The 17059-nt window shown below is 38.2% G+C and overlaps 1 protein-coding gene across 2 annotated transcripts in view; it reads left to right on the forward strand.

Moving 5' to 3' along the window:
- Positions 1–17059, forward strand: part of LOC104013329 (macrophage mannose receptor 1) — a 35442-nt gene that overhangs the window by 13418 nt on the left and 4965 nt on the right. For both annotated transcript variants that reach the window (XM_087776141.1, XM_087776147.1), the window contains exons 12-26: positions 662–789; positions 2116–2203; positions 2802–2946; positions 5267–5302; positions 5403–5566; positions 6073–6140; positions 7032–7132; positions 7477–7616; positions 8786–8900; positions 9518–9699; positions 10363–10465; positions 11987–12216; positions 14173–14338; positions 15707–15853; positions 16943–17059. In XM_087776141.1, the coding sequence (XP_087632267.1) occupies positions 662–789; positions 2116–2203; positions 2802–2946; positions 5267–5302; positions 5403–5566; positions 6073–6140; positions 7032–7132; positions 7477–7616; positions 8786–8900; positions 9518–9699; positions 10363–10465; positions 11987–12216; positions 14173–14338; positions 15707–15853; positions 16943–17059 (1930 nt within the window). The remainder of the gene's footprint in view (positions 1–661; positions 790–2115; positions 2204–2801; positions 2947–5266; positions 5303–5402; positions 5567–6072; positions 6141–7031; positions 7133–7476; positions 7617–8785; positions 8901–9517; positions 9700–10362; positions 10466–11986; positions 12217–14172; positions 14339–15706; positions 15854–16942) is intronic.

Here is a 17059-nt window from a genome sequence, read left to right on the forward strand (position 1 = left end):
CAGAGATGATTTTAGCCCTGTATTTATAAGGGTCTCAACTTCTATGTCACACTTAATTATTGTTACTAACATTATTGGTTCTGCCAATTACCAAATTGTTGATTATCCTTTCCCTAAAATGTCAAGTATCCGGTTCCTTACCTCAAGAATGAACGTACATTATAGTAGAAAGTGGAGCTATTTGTATGCTTGCACCACCATACAAAAATCTTTTCCTCGGCTAGGGTCAGCACCTTGCCAAACGGCTTTCTCCATCCATACTACCTTTTCTATTCCAACCTATTGATTTTCCCTCCACCTTCAATTTCTCAAAAATCTCCTTCTTTCTACTGGGAAATACCATCTTTCTTTGAGCCTTTCAGTGATAAAAGTTCCAATTAAGTTATAAATTATTTTTTTCTGCTCTGTACATTGTGATACCTTTTGTTCTCCTCAGACACCTATGCTACTCTTGCCTTATTTTAAAATAGAGAATGCTAAGAAAAAACACTTTACATTACTAATGTTTAATATTATAGGTCTTGACAGACGTTATGTTGTCTCACTCAAAAATAAAGGGGTGCTAAAGCGATACTGATTTTAATTACATAGGCATGTATATATTTTTATATGCCCAACTTTGCACATCTAGTAATTTATTTTTGCTTTTCTTTCTCAATAGTTTTTTGTGAGAGAGGGAAACCAAAAGAAGTCTTGGTTTGAGGCTGAAGAATTCTGTAGAGAAATAGGAGGAAATCTGGTCACAATTAATACAAGAGAAGATCAAATTTTATTATGGCAATTAGCATCGTGAGTACTTGCACAACATTTCTTTTTCACGTTCATGCTATGTTACATAAGAATTCCTTCAAAATATATCTGGAGCTGGGCAAGTGAGTGAATAAACACAATCAAATTTTAAATTAAATTTGAAATTTTTCATCTGGAAATATCATCCTGAAACATTGCTTTTTTTAAAAAAAAAATCTTGAATATTTCAAAAGGCTTTGATAGTTTTGAAATTTTCATCACAGGATTTTATCAAGGCTGTTGTCCAGATCTGATCAACTTTGTATATGTTAGTCCCTCTCCCAAAAGGGAGATAATAAATTTTTCAGCTCTAACTGTCCCTTTTTTTTAACTGGCTACAATTCATGTTTTAATCAATGCATTCAAAAAAACCCTTGAGTTAATGTGTAACATAAACCAAAATGCAAGGACTTAATGTGGAAATTTTCTGACTATAAACTGAAGAATCCTGAAATCAAACAGGAATACATTTTAATTGATTTTTGCTAGCACTGCAGATGTCATGTCTTGCCCACAATGTAGAAATTATGCCATTATTTTCCCCCAGAATTAGACCACTACATTCTGATTGTATTCTGTAATGTACAGACATCTCATTGACACATAACACATAGCTGTTTAACCAAAACTGTTTCACATAGTAGTGAATCTAGGTTTAATTTCTCAAATAGATTTAAGACTCTCATACAGAAAAGTCTTCATGATCTCACCCTTTTTCATTTTATTATTTTTCAGCATTGTGAGAAGCTGAACATGTTTTCACTTGTCTGTTAAGTCTCTTTGCTTTAGACTGAAATCTTTGCAGAGGGAAATCTTTGTGTTATGTAGTGAATGCAATAGGACTCTATTTTATATCTGGTCCATAGGCACAACAAGATAAATAGTGTGAACAATTAAATAAACTAGATAGTGCCAAGAAGCAAATCAAAGCAGTTGAAAAAACAATTATTTTCACTGTTTTTCGTTAGTTTAATTGTATTATAGCTCTCTATTGATGTTTTACTTTTGCTAAAGCCTCTGTCCGTGAACTCCTGCTACAGCCAAGAGCTGTGTTGCAGTCACAAGGATGGGAGCCCGAGCTAGCTCTGTGCCACACACATCACTTGTCCTTTAACTTACATTCACATATGGCAAGTCTTGTCCCAGCACAGAGCACTATCAACCCCTTGACAGAGTACAGGCTGTGAGTCTGGCTATGGGCCAACAGTGAAGGAGCAGCTCCCAATGCAGATGTAACAGAAAGCAGCATGTTTCTATGCTTTCCAGCATTTATATCATGGCCCCTCTTTCTACGCTCATGTATCTATATTGTATGATTTATTTTAGGGATAAAGGACTGCACACTCAGGCTTTCTGGATTGGTTTGTTTCTCTTAAATCCTGAGGAAGGATTTGCCTGGATTGATGGTTCCCCTGTGAGTACTTATTTGCTGGATATTAATTGACTTTCTGTCCTTTAGAATATATAGATTTTCATCTTTTTATGCCTTTTTTCCAATCTCTTTAAACCTTCAGCAGGTGCATGGGAGCCCTTTATCCATCAGCTGAACAGCTGCAGTGCTGAGTGGTGGCACTGTCTTAACACACTAATGGAAGTATAAAACTGCCTCTGTTTCATCCCTGGTACCATGTTATACCCCATCTTCCACAGCCCGTGCTCTTAGATCTTCACAGCATCCCCGACTGAGTACTGCTGTATGTCAGTACAGAGAAGTCAGTTTGCCATCTAACACAAAGTGAGATAAACACGATTCCCTCCGCCCATCAGTTTTTCCTGCATCAAACACATGCTTTTCTATACCGTGTAATCTTTACACCTTCTCCAGGGAGCAATGGGGAAAGTGAGCTGATCAGCATGACTTTCACAGCTCTCTCAGACCTATCTGAACTCCTATTGATCCCATAAACAAGGTAATTGAGATGATGAGATCCTGAAATTGTGTTAGGATGGCAATCTCAATTACTTCCACTCAGCTCGAATCACATAGTAATTGAGATGTATTTCCAACACAGGTAATTTATGAGAACTGGGATGAAGACGAACCCAACAACCATGAAGAACTTGAACATTGTGTTATGTTTAATAGATCACCCCAAATGCGCTGGAATGACTTGCGCTGTGAACATTTACTTAATTGGATTTGTGAAACAAAAGAAGGTATGATTACTTCCCCATTTAATTGGAGCGATAAACCCAAGTTCAAAAACAAATTGTATGGATTTAAACAAATTGAAAGGAAGAAAGATACTGGGAATTGTTCATTTTAAAACCAGTTGCAGTGAAGGCAACACATAAAGCAAGAGGAATGAATTGAGATATTTCAGTTGTACTCAGATGCAGGAAGTTAAAGATGTCCCTATTACTTTATCTCTGGCTTTATCTCTTTCTGCCATGGGTTGAATAAATTTGCAAGGCAAAGGTACTTATCGTCTCTCCTTTTATTTCCTCCCTATACTTCTATCTGTTTCAGGCTTACCCAGGAGAGCCAAAGACGCAGGACACTAGAGTTCTCTGTACAAAAGAGAAAAAAGCTTTGCTTCCCACTGTGAAATGAATAATGAGAAGCAAAGAGAAGGATCAGTTGCTATAGGAACTGGCAACTCTGAAAAAGAGATCAAAAGTAGAGGCTGGTGTAGCCTTGAAGGACTCCTGCATCCACCAGCTTTGCCTGGAAAGCAGGGCCCTAGTGCCAGGCCTCCTGTACCTGGCGCCAGGGCACAAAACGGACCTGATGGCCGGACACTGGGGTGCCTGCCAGTGGGAAACGGGGTCTTCATGGGTTAAGGACCCCAAGTGACAACTGATAATGAAAGAATTTATTTTGCTTACTCAGTCCTACTTTTAAATCCCTGCTTCCTCGTTGTAAACTGAGTACTTGTATGCATCTCCATGAAACAGGAGGTTCTTGAAAGCTTCTTGAAATGAAAAGAAAGTTGGATGCACACAGGGAACTAGTAGGAGGCACAACAGGGAGGGGAAGGGAGAAGCAGTTGTATCAAAAGCACTGAGTATATCTAATATTTGATGACTCTGCCAACAAACCGTTACCCTTCAACAGTGAATAAGGCACCATGCCAACGGTGAAAAATTGCTTAACCGAAAAGGAAGAATCACTGTTCCTTTGTGGGTAGATTAGTCATACAAATGCACCATGAAAACACTGACTTCCATATAACTGCTCGGAGTAGTACATCCTGTGCAGTACTTTTTGGTGCGCTGAGCACACTGCTTTGTACAGATGTGGCTCTCTGCTCTTGGTGAAATTTCTCAGGAGGAGTTCAGAAACCATGACATAAAGACTCTGATCAGTTTGTCTTTATCCCAGATGTCATTTCAAAAGAAAAAAAAAAAAATTAGATCTTGTTATTGTGAATCTAGATTATATGATGATCAATGTGAGAGGAGAGATGCTTAGCTGTTAATTCCCCCATATTCACTTAAGACACATATTTACTTAAGATACTCAATTTTTTTGAAAAACAAGGAATGTTATAGTTATGTTAGGATTAAAAAATAAAATCAAAATGAGGTGAAGTATGTAAATTCATCATGAAGATATTTGAATAATTTTAATTCTATTCTTCACTAAATACTTAAGAAGAAAATGTTTAAAAGCTCCCAAAAGAATAATTTTAATTTAATTTTCATTTAATTGTCATTTGTTTGCTTATTTCTCATCTAAACTGTTCCTGTCATTTCTTTAATAATGTGTTGCTCTCCATGAAATCACAGAAGAAATGGAAAAAGCTAAGAACAGAATTAGTAGTCCGTGTGAAGAACAAAATAACAGGCATCCAAATGAAAGCAGAGCTACCTTTGAGGGGCTATAGCTGGCTCTAGGAATAGCAACAGGTTAATTGCTTCCTCCTGGTCCATCCTGCAATCAGAAACTTCAGTTTGGTATCTAGTGGCTCTCCAGGACTCTAAAAAACAGACATTCCTAGTAAAAGCCAAGCCATCAGAATAGGAGGAATGCATCGAGACGCTGGAAATGATGAGTGGTATTAACAAAATACCAGCATTAAGCTTATGGATAGTTTACTACTATGTAGGTAAGCTTGAGAACTTAATATATTGGCTGGATTACGTTGTTTGGCTCTAGTCCCATGAATATAAAAAAAAATTAATAATAGCATGCTAAGTAAAAATACTAAATAAATTTTCAAATTGATATAAGTTTCATCTACAAAGTGTTTATTGCACATCCTGGATTGTTTAATACAGTGCTTTTGGAGATACATGTATATACTTTAAAAATACGTATTTTTCACTAGATAAATGTTTCTAAATTATACATATTTTTTAATTTAATCCAGTGGTATGTGCTCTAAAAGCTTGACAATGCATTAGATAATTCGTAGATCTTTTTTTTTTTTTTTTTTCTCTATTATACAAAGCATTTGCAACTACATAAAGCAAATCCCTGTGGATTTTTTTGTACTTGGAATGCGGCTCATGATGATCTTTTATTTTACAGGTACACTGCTAAAACCAGAACCAAACTACAAACTTGGTAGGATTTTTCTCTCTTTCAAAGAAAAGTTTACTGTACAGTTTTCAGACTTTGTACAGACCAGATATGAATGTAATATACATCATTCTTTATATTTCAGAATACCAAGCCACCAGTGATGGATGGATTATATATGAAAATAAGCAGTACTATTTCAGCAAAGAACGTGTCCATATGGAAGAAGCACGGAGAATTTGTCAGAAGAACTTTGCAGATCTTGTTGTCATTGAGAATGAAAGCAAAAGACAATTTCTATGGAAATATGTAAGCACTGAGCCTATTAATTATAATTGAATTCTGAAGCAGAGCAGCTGATAAAATAAAGGGAACAGCTTATCTGTTTAGCTAGGCTAGAGTCCTGAGCTATTGTCCTACATTACTTATTTATATAACAATATATTTGTTCAGGACCTGTAAAGAAATGACTATTGCTTTTAGTAGGTAGAAGAAAAAGGCATGCAAATGTTAAAGGTGCAGTAATGGATAGTTCAGCCCCAGGTTGCTTATTTCTTCTAAGATATATAGTGTTCATCACAGTGATTATTGCTTTCCTGTCCAGTGGGTTCCTCACTCCAGGATGTTCCCCATATCCCTGTTGCCTGCTTGAAACCTGGGTCTGAACTACAATGTTCTTGCCTGAGGCTGAAATCCTAAAAATAAAAAAAAAAGAAATAGGAAAAAAAATCACAGGCATGGTTAACGGGCTTACAGATTTTTGCTTGATGTTGAGGAACTGTTAAATGCTTCACTGTTAATCACTTTTGTTTTAGATTTACACAAAACTCAGAATGGAATCATATTTCATTGGCTTAGTTGTCAGCTTTGATCAGAAATTCAGGTGAGTAAAGGAAAACTGGTAAGGGACAACAAATTATGGTAATTTCATCTCGCTCTATGGGAGCATTTGTGTGTGCTTTCATTTTCCAAGTTAATAAGTGTTGTGCAACTGACCTCTGGATAGTTTTCAGGAGACGTCTCAGATCAGAAGTGTTAAGTTCTTCTGTATTTAAGCAGAGCAATGTGTTTTCCTTCCAAATCTGGGAGAGCAAAACCAATAGAAGTTCATGGCTAAGTGTCATTTCACTTAATGTGTTACACTGAAAGAACTGAGTTAAACACCCAAGCAACCCTTCATAGGTAGTGAGAAGAAGGAGCTGATTTTAGGATTTAAGTCCCCTGATCCACTTTAGACATCAACCTTAGGATGAGATTAACTCTGACCAGGTCTCCAATGGCTACAGAGAAAGCCCAGGAGGTTTTGATAAAGTGTGGATGTAAGGGTTTAATCAGACTAATCCCAGTGGTTCCAGTTATGTGAGCTGGAAGCAAGAAGTGTAAGCAACATCTCACCTAACAGCTTTCTGAAATTACTGGTAGGGAACCTCTTTTAGAAATCTGTTTGTAGAAGGCTTCCAGGAGGACACCTTTCTGGGATGAAAGGGAATCTGTGCACTGGTGAGGTCTTGGGGTTTCAGTCTTGTCCAGACCATAAGAACCTTTCCCTTCGAGTATGACATTGTTTATCCAGCCTCTGACAAAATGGGACGCTGATAGGACTTGAATGTGAAGCAGCAGTAATGCTGTGGGTATGTCCTCTCCAGTATATGTACAGCCTTTGCCCTCTGGTCACTGCTAATATCTTGCTTAGCCCTTTACCTAAACAGACTCTGTAACTAAATGACCGCTGGAGATGTCTGTCCAGCAGCCACTCTCCCCTTGTTTCTTTCAGCTGGTTGGATGAGACCCCAGTGAACTATGTCGCCTGGGCTCCGAACGAACCCAATTTTGCGAATAATGATGAAAACTGTGTGATAATGTCAAAAGATTTTGGTGAGTAAAATAGCAACAAGAAATATTTGGTTGAAAATTTTAGCAGCAAAATCCAAAATGTTTGCTGCATATTTAAATTTGAGGCTACTCCACAAATAGGTAGTTGAACAATACTGACAGTTTTTCACAAGTATGCTGAGGTTTAAAACCATGCCATCACTATTAGGAGACAAACATACCACAGAGGAAGGAGGAGTGTACTTGGGTAAATGTGTACCTGGCAACTGTTTCACCTGTCTCCAGAAGGTTCAATTTGTGCTTTATGACCACTGTCTGGGGCTGACTGCTGTAATGGTGGTAGAAGAGTTTCAGACAGTGATTCTCTGTATTCCATCTTTTCATAGGCTTTTGGAAAGATATAAGCTGTGCTGTGAAAAATGCCTTCATCTGTGAAAGGCACAATTCAACATACTCAGGATTTGTTCCTACTGTACTTCCACCTCTGGGAGGATGTCCGGAAACTTGGCTTTTGTTTAAGAATAAGGTGCAGTAACAAATCTCAGCCATATTTAGCAGATTTTCTATAGGTAGAGAAAACAACTATCCCTTTTATCTCACTATATAAATTCTCTCACTTTATACACCAGTTTATTAAGTGGTATTCTAATTAGCAGTGTAATCCATTTTCATGTGGGCAAGTCTGTATCTAAACCTCAAAAAAAGTGAATTTGAATGTTTTAAGTTATAATTTTTGTAAATAGTTAGCCATAGTTACTTTTTCAGTTTCTAGAATTTTCTGTTTATTTCAGAAATACTGCATGGAAATCCTGTTCCGTTATCCTTATCTGTTAGTGTAAGCCCCTTTTTCTGAATAACACTGAGATGAAAAATGAATGGTCACACTTTTCTTATGTAATCAGCTATCACAACTCCTCTTGAGTAACACAAACAGCAATAGATGTCAAATCACATATAGAAAACAAGCAAGCATTGTTTTTTGCTAAGTTAAGCAAAAGTACACCTGGCCATATGAATTTAAAAAACCCAACCCACAAAGGAAAACCACAAATAAGTCCCCCAGTGCAATAAATAGGAAAAATTCAAAGGGCATAAAAAAGGAGAAGCAGCATATGCCAGTTAAAAAAACTTGTCTTCTGTCCCTCAGAACATACACAACCACAAAACCAAATTTTTACACTGGTATTCAGGAAGAATCCCCATGAGATACTAATACACAATACAAAAGAGTATTTCTTCCTGACGCTGTTTCACTCATGCTGAGTGCTCACACAAGCTCAGGCTTTAGCACTAAGTCTGTGGTATATAACTGAAACAACTTGACCTGAGATGCCTGCCCCAAATTATGTTCCCAATCAGGAAATAGTTTCAGTCCCTCAAAAATTCTACTTTTCAGTAATGTGACCCAAAATCTCTACCCATGCACCTTGGGTATCTATTTAATTCCTCAAAAGCTTTTGCAGGTTGCCCACTCTTGCCCAGCACTAACCTTAGACAGACCACAGGTCTGTAAGTTCTGCACGCACATCACTGTGATTAGCTGGGTCTCCTTGCTCGCTGAAAGTATTCACATTTCAGCAGATCCCCCATCTGCTGCTCTTTACATGCCGGGACTAGAACTGAATTAATCAAAAACAATGGTTTTAATACTCTTCAACACCTGAAATTTTGTCTAATCCTTTACTCTCCCCACAGTGTTATAAAATATTTGGATCCAGAGAAGAAGAGAGACTGACTTGGCACTCTGCGAGAAGTGCTTGTATAGAATTAGGGGGAAATTTGGCCTCTATACACAATGAGCAAGTGCAAGGTATGACATCTGAACCTTCTAATGACAAGGCCGAACTAGCCTCCAGATCTAAATAGCATAACCTATGAAGGAAGACCTGGAGCTGCTTGATCCAGAGAGAAGACTGGAGTGAGATATTATGATACTTCCCATCTCTAGGCAAAAATGTCATGTGGAGGGAACGGAATAATCTGTTCCCCATGGCCTTGGAAGATGGGATAAATAGTAATAGTTCATAGTGATGAAATGCCTACAGATGTTCAAGTTAGACAGTAAACAAACATGCATCAGAAATGACATATGTGCAGTTGATGCTACTTGGGGAAGACCGATTAATCCTTTTGAAGTCCCTTCTAGCCCTAATTTCTACAATATTTCCAGGAAGTCTGTATAACTGTTATCTAAAAAACTTTTCCTTTTTTTTTTTTTTTAACAAAAACAAACTGCTTCAGTTCAATTACCCATTATAATTTTTCTCTTTTACCATTAACTTATAGTCTAACAATACTGAACTTGATATTTCCAATATTTTTACAAGTTGATTGGTCGTTTTATTTGTAATTCAGTTTACATTGAATTTGAAGAAAGGCAACTACTTAGATACTCTCTTTCTCTGATTTTTTCTTTTTCCTTAACAGCCTTCTTTACCTTCCACCTAAAGGATGTTGCCAATGAAACGTGGATTGGACTGAATGACATTAACAGTGAGGGTATATATCTTTGGACAGACGGAAGCTTTTTTGACTATTCCAAGTGGGCAAGACAATTCCCATTTAGAGATAAATACAAAAAAGTTGACTGGAAGTATATTACAATACAGGTAAACAGAAAAAGAATGAGAAAACCTGTAACTTAGATAACATACTCAAGGTTAGAGTAACCAGCCTGACTTCTGTTTCAGCTAGGATCCTATATTTCTATGGCTTAAAGCAGAAGTCAACTGAATATTTCAGAGATCAAGTTTTTAAAGCTGTACCCAGAGATTAATAGGACTGTTTAGAGTCTACACTTATTGTCATTCTTTTGCAGAAGTCTAGAACTGCAGAAAAGGAGTCCTGTATTATAATTACTGCTAGAATTAATTAAAATTATGAGAACTATTAGATTTTACTGAAAATATTCAGTATTACTAGCTAGTATTTTTACTTTGTTTTATTGTTTCTTCTTGTACAGCATGAATCCAAATGAAAGTTCAACAAATTCAGTACAGATTACCGCAACTACATAATAAAAATAGCTTTAGTGAACTCCAAGAAATTTTAATAAACTGACAAAAGTTCTTGCAGTAATCTGCCAAGGAAAGTACATTTGCTTAAGATATATAATATAATACATTTAATTTCCAAGAAACAATAAATGAAAATAAGAGCCAGAAAATTAGAAAAGAAAGCTATTAACTTTGTCTTCTCAAACCTATTTCTATTACTTTGTCAGACATTTTGCACTTTATCAGCTATAACTTTCTTTTTCCATTTTTCCCTAGACTGACTGTATTGCAATGACGAAAAGATCTGTAGATGAAGTAGGGTACTGGGAAAACACTGACTGCCAGCATAACAAAAGCTATATTTGCCAGATGGACAGCAGTAAGTTTTATTTTTCACTTTCTTTGTCGGAAGATATTTACTGAACAATCCAACCGTATGAGTCCTCAGTTGTAACTGCCCAGCTGTGCCTGTAGCAGCCAGGGTGAGGGAAGCAGAGCTACTTTCCCAGCTCAGGAGTTCCAGACACAAAACCCACTCTGGGATAAGGATTATAAAAAAGTTTTGACTTTGCGGCCTCTCCCCTACCAGCATACCCACCAACACTCACAGAGGCTGACTTCACCTACCCTGCAGGCATCTACACTTAAATCAGTTGCTTGAACATGGCAAGTAGTCACTTTGAAGGCAGGATTCACCTGCCTCATCCTGAGGCAAATGCCCAAAACAGGTTAGAAGAGCTATGCCTTCAAAATGCCTTTTTCCTCTACTGACAGGAAAGTTTAGCCATCTGTGCTTTACCCAACTAGCACAGGTATAGGTATCTGAATCAGGTTATTTTGCAAATGCAAATACAAAGCATAAAGGCAAATCCATGAGTGACCTCCACCATAGGTATCTTAGTTAGCTAGACAATACACTAAAAGCAGCTTTCCCACCCTCACCCCCAGACCTTACCCTCCCCTCCACCCCTAAAAAACCCTTACGCATACTCCACTGGGGAGTTAACTGAGGTCAGTTAAACTGGTTATTTTGCTTGTCCGTCTCTAGCAATGTTTTTATATCACAAGACCAGCAATAATCAGAGGGGCAAAAGTTCTAGTTTTCTTCGTGTATCCTCAGGGTGGGAGACACATCCGGAGCACAGCTACACTGCAGAGTCTGCAGGAATAGAAACAGGGAACTGCTGAGCAGCAAGCAAAAATACAGGAAGGCACCACAGCTGGGCCAGATGCTTCACAGCTGTGTCCCGTGCAAGTGCAGAAAGCTGCACGAGGGCGTCACTAGCAAGAACAATTGCCAGGGTGTTCTTGACGCTGACTGAACGCGAAGGCAGTTCTTGTTCTTTTTTTCTGTCCCCATCACTACCTCTAGGTCTTTGTCTTCTACTTCCACATATATCATTTAAGGTACAACTACAGTTTCCTTTCTCACTTGATCCTGCATGGGAAAGAAGCAGCAGCAGAGCTGCAAACTTGGCTTAGAATGAAATTCACCCCTATTTTGAGACTGAAATGGTGTGGAGATCCTGCACCATGCTTGTGCTTGGGAGGAATTTCACCTGCACTGTGGGAGAGGAACCTAGAGAGCTCTGGGGGGAGGATCACTGCATGACCAGTATTCACATCATTTCATCTGGTGCAGTGTATGTCTATAGATACACACAGATCGTCCTCTGCCGCTCCCTAATCCCTGAATGCACTATTTACACTATAGTTACAAATAATTCCAAGTTACCGTTAAAATAGATCTCCTGTGCTTCAAATAAGAAATGCTTTTACTTGCTGCTTGTGCTGCCAGACTATATTCATCTGTTACTCAAAAGTAATACTGCTATTCAGGTAGCTAGTAATTTTCACTGTTTTCTCCCCTTCCTCTTGAATTTGTACATCTTTCCTACAGAGCCTGAACTGTTTCATTCCACAAGTGCTCCAGATTCTGATTTCATCCATTATGGTAACAGCAGCTATTTAATCATTCCTTCTAAAATGAATTGGGAAGAAGCAAGAAAAGCCTGCAAGGAGAAATCTTCAGAGCTTGCCAGCATTTTTGATTATTACAGTAATATATTCCTGCTGCTGCAGGCAGCGCAATATGGAGAGCCCTTATGGATTGGACTCAACAGCAATGTGGTAAGACTAATAAATTGATGTGGTGTGGTTAAATGCTATGACTGGATTGCTATCAGCAGGGAGAATTGTAGCATGAACAGATTTAGGAACGTAGGACTGGTGGACAGCACTCCATTTAACTTCATCCATCTTAAATCATTAAACTCCATCTTAGGCAATGGAGAAGGATTGGAACCTCTGACAGTGCAGGCCGCTCTTTACTAACTCTATGGGAATCTTAGACACTTAGGTCAAACTGCCTGGCTAAATTTACACAGCCATTTTTAGGAGAGTTGAATTCTACTCAAAGGGACCAACAGGGTCATTAAGGCTAGTGCCTTGTGCTCATTGGCAGCTGTAGCTTTTTCATTACTTTTTGGTTCAGAAGGGTTCACAGGACATACCATGTGCTTCTGAACACCCTCCTTGTTACGCCTGCTAAGTCCCAAAGATTAAAAGCAGTAAAAGCTATACTGTACCAGAAGAAGTGAATATGGAGATCCAGGTCCACCACTGTGTAACACTCGAGTGAGCATCAGTCTTACTAGTTCTGTGACTGAGTGCCAAAATGAGCTTCAGCTTCCCTAGTGAATATGCAGTTGCTCAATGCGCTTAACTTTCATGTTTCTATTGCATTGTTCTTTGAGCTGACTAATCTACCTTGATAATAAAAAAGAGCTTTTTCATCAGTAGTAATTTTCTTACCTCGTGATTGTTTTCACTAATTGTGATTCCACACTGATCTATAACATAGAAAAACATGTCTGAAATTCAGTATCCCTAGGGAGAACTTACAATAAATGTTGTGTAAAAATAGCATTTCTGATTATATGATGCAGCAGCACTCTGATAAAGCCTCTTAGAAGGCTATATTGTCTGAGACAATTAACTTGTTGCTGAACAATACGTATTTCATGATTCTAACAGTGCTTCTCCCTACCAGACAAAATGCTTGCTCTTAGAATATATAAGTGATTGGTAATCACCAACCTTGACATGAATCCTCCCACTCGCACAAGTCCACGGGACATCTCTATCCAAAACAAAATAACAGTGTTTAAGTCCAGTTGATATCAAATGTGGTTGTTTTTACAGTCATAGAAACATGGTTTAGAAAGCAGTTAAGATTCCATTACAATCAAGTTTGGATCACCAGGCATGTTCTTCTGGTCCTTATCAATATAAATGAGCCATCCCTGCTGTTGCGGGAGTGAAGCTTTGTGGTTCCTCCTGTTCCCCAGGCAGCAATCTTGCCCTGATGGTGCCAAGCTCAGGAGGGGCTTGTGTACCTGGCCTCTTGACACACCTAGACACTACAGTGGGATCACATTTTATCCCTCAGTTCTTAATGTCAGCAGTATACTGTCTGGGTCTGTTCTCTTTTCCTTGTAATTCTTCTGATTCTTTCTGGGGAGAAAAAAAGGGCAGGAGGTGGGGGGGAAGACTAAACAAAGACTTAACACTCCCTGCTGCTGTGTATTTATCTTTTGCTCCTAACAAACAAATTTTATCAGATTTTTGATAGCTGCAGTTTACTCCTGAATGTTTCTCCTCAAAACTGTACTTGAGCTTAGAGTCCTTGTTTGAAAGCCAACTTTGAGACTCACTTCCACCTGAGCTTTCCACAGGTTTCATGTTCCTGTGGTCACATTGCTCTTCACGCTGACCTGACTCTTCTGGGACAGTGATTCCACCTCACGGTGTTGCCTGATAAGGGACTGAACGTCAGCAGCACCTGGGAAGCACCATTTAGCCTTCAAAACACCTTCATGAGCTGTTTCAGCATGGGAGGCATACTGCTGTCTTACTTCTACATTGCTGAGTCCTGATTCAATTAATATTTTAACAGTACTAGCACAGATATACAAACTGAGCTCTATATATCACTGTGAAAATGTGCACTTGTATAAATCCACTTACCTGAAACATCAGATGAGAGTGTAGAAAAATTATGTCAAATGTCTGTTTCAATTTTAGAGTTATGGCTATTACAGATGGGCTGATAAAAAGAAAATAATTTTTTCTAAGTGGTACTATGGAGAACCAAAACAGAAAATAGCTTGTGTCTACCTAGAGCTCCGTGGGACCTGGAAAACAGCACCTTGTAATGAAAAACATTTTCCTGTCTGCAAAAAATCTGAGGGTAAGCTATGGTGATTACTTTTGGTTTTAGGGCAGAAACCTTGCTCAATCTGCTTCGACTGAAATACAAATTTCTAACTATATTATAAGGAATAATAAGCCTGAGTATGTAATGTCAATATGTTTATTTTGCATGAACAATGTTTTATTTTGATGGAGTTGTTGTCCACCAGCCAAGATACTGCCATTTTACTGGACTGGGGTGATAACTGCCATAGGAGTTATCCTACGTCGCAGGCAGACAGAACATAGACATTGTGGGAGTACTAAACATTTCACTTCGAGTCTAGAATGTGAGACTTTTTGCTGACAGGAATTTTGTGGGACGGATTGTAATCAATAAAGTCCACTGAGTATAAAATAAGTTTCGTTCCTTCAACATAAGCAGCGTTCATACACTGGTTACAGCTTCACTCTTATTAGATTCTAAAAACTGGGAAAGAAGGAAAAGTTGTATCTGGGAAAAAAAAGTCTGTTATTGGCCCAAACAAAAGTTCATACTTCATAGTGATTCTATGGGTGTCACTGAGGAATACTACAAATTAAAAGCTACAGGCAAACCTTAGGATGGGACTGAACCTTTTTGCTCTCTCATTTGTATTACAGCAACTGCTGTTAGCTCTAGTGATACGGAGTTAATGGAAATTCTGAGTTTCTCTTGATCTGTTCTTGTGTAGTTTTTCTTTAATTTCTTTTCCAGACCGTGCTCTGAACTTCATATCTATTCATTTGCAACTTTCGTCTTAAAAACACATGTAGTAACTGACAGCGTTATTGTATCATTCCATAATGTCATTGCTCGCAGGAAAATGAGGGGCTACTACATAAATATTCAATGAGCTTCAGATTATTCTGTGCATTGTCAGAGTAAAAGCTGTTCAGAAATTTTATGTAAGGACTAGTATCTTGAGGAAAATATTAAATGGGAAATTTCCACAGTAAACTACGATTTAGATGATATTTCATTTAGAATCAAATTCTTATTTGAGCCTCTTGAGGGTTTGGGAGTTTTCTGGCTTTTGTTTTCCTGCTTTTTACTGCATCTTTTATTTATACAAATTCGTCAGTTATAACAAAATAAGCTAGAACCAAAAACCCCTGAACACTCAAATATCCTTGAGACAGTCCAAGCTTGATTTAGTTGGTAACAGAGAAGAGCGCTGGCTCACACTGAATCATTCAGCTGTGACTGAGCAGTTCCGCTCCTCATTGTCAGTCTTGACATAGTCACTGGTAATTCTAGCACTGTGTGCCAAAGAATATTTTAAGTACCTTTAAGAAAGGTTGGGTTTTTTTAAACTGGATTTCATATCTGAAGAACTGCAATCCCTACTGAATGAAAGCATCCATAATATCTCATTTCTTCTAGGCATACTTCTTTCTGATCCCCCACAGGATATTGGAAAATGTCCTGAATCTGATCACATATCTTGGATTCCTTTCCGAAGCCACTGCTATAACTTCAATGCCAATGAAATGAGCTGGGCTCAGTCTGTGACTCACTGTGTTCAATCAGGTGATTATTATTTTTGCCCAAAGACAAAGGATTACAATCTTGATGTTAAACAAAAAGATCACTTTAAAAAAGTCTTGAAAACTAATGCTGCAAAATCTGCACATATTAAAAAAGGAAATCAATGTCTCATTTATTTTTCACTGTTGATGCTGTTTGCTTTTCAGTTATGTTGAAATTAAGGTGGTCAATTTTCCTTGGTTTTTTTCCAGCTGTGCTTGTTTCCTGTTATATTTCTTCATTCACAAAATTTCTCTTTTTAGTAAGATTTTAAAATGGATTAACTTCTTTCTCGCCTTAGCCCTTCTTTTCTGTATCTCTCCCTACAGAAGAGCAGAAATAAATATCATAATAACAATCACTTATTTTTAACTCGGGGTGCGTGATCTGAAAGTAGTTGCATGTACTGCCTGAAAGTCCTTGCTCTAGCAGCAGGGCTCCCTGGGAGCCTGCAGAGCCCGGGGAGGGCAAACGCTTTCCTCCCTCATCTCGGCGGCATCTTGTCCTGGCCAAGACCATGAGCTGCTCCTTGGCCCTTTCCACCTATGCTGCTGAATCATCAGCTACATCATCCATGCTTCAGGAAGCTGTGAAGGAGGAAGGGAAGCACTATACCACCCAAAAGAAATGGGTCCCTTTGTTTCATATCTTTTTAGATCCTCTTAGCCCTCTTACTCCACCACCATTGCCAGAAAAATTAATAGTTCAGTTTGAATTTCCAATTTGTTTGCTGCACAGTATTACATGCTACATAATATCCTGTCAAACCATGAAGAACAAATAAATCATCATCTGTAATACCTATGAAAAATGCTATCCAATCACTTGAAAATAATGTGCAGTTTGCCTGGTGTTTAAAAATCATCATCTTCACTGTGCTTTCATGTCTTTCATTTCTGATGACATCACTCACAATCTGTGCTGTTCCCCTACAGCTGAATGCTACTTCCTGGTCTTTATATAAATCCTTGCTTACTCCCTACCAGCAGGAGAGGTTGTATTATTAACTTTATCCTATATCAAAGGCTGTAACTACCACTGACTTCTATGGCAGAGAATACCTCCAATCATCTTCCGTTGGTTTTCTTATAGGCGGTATGTTGACTTCTGTTGAAGATCCAGCTGAATCAAACTTTTTAGCAGAGCATGCAGACTTATACACAACCAAGACAAGTGGCTTTTGGATAGGAATATACAGAAATGTAAATG

The sequence above is a fragment of the Nipponia nippon genome, unplaced genomic scaffold (genome assembly GCF_047370975.1).
Source record: "Nipponia nippon isolate SJK-2023a ecotype South Korea unplaced genomic scaffold, ASM4737097v1 scaffold_1, whole genome shotgun sequence".
NCBI lineage: Eukaryota > Metazoa > Chordata > Aves > Pelecaniformes > Threskiornithidae > Nipponia > Nipponia nippon.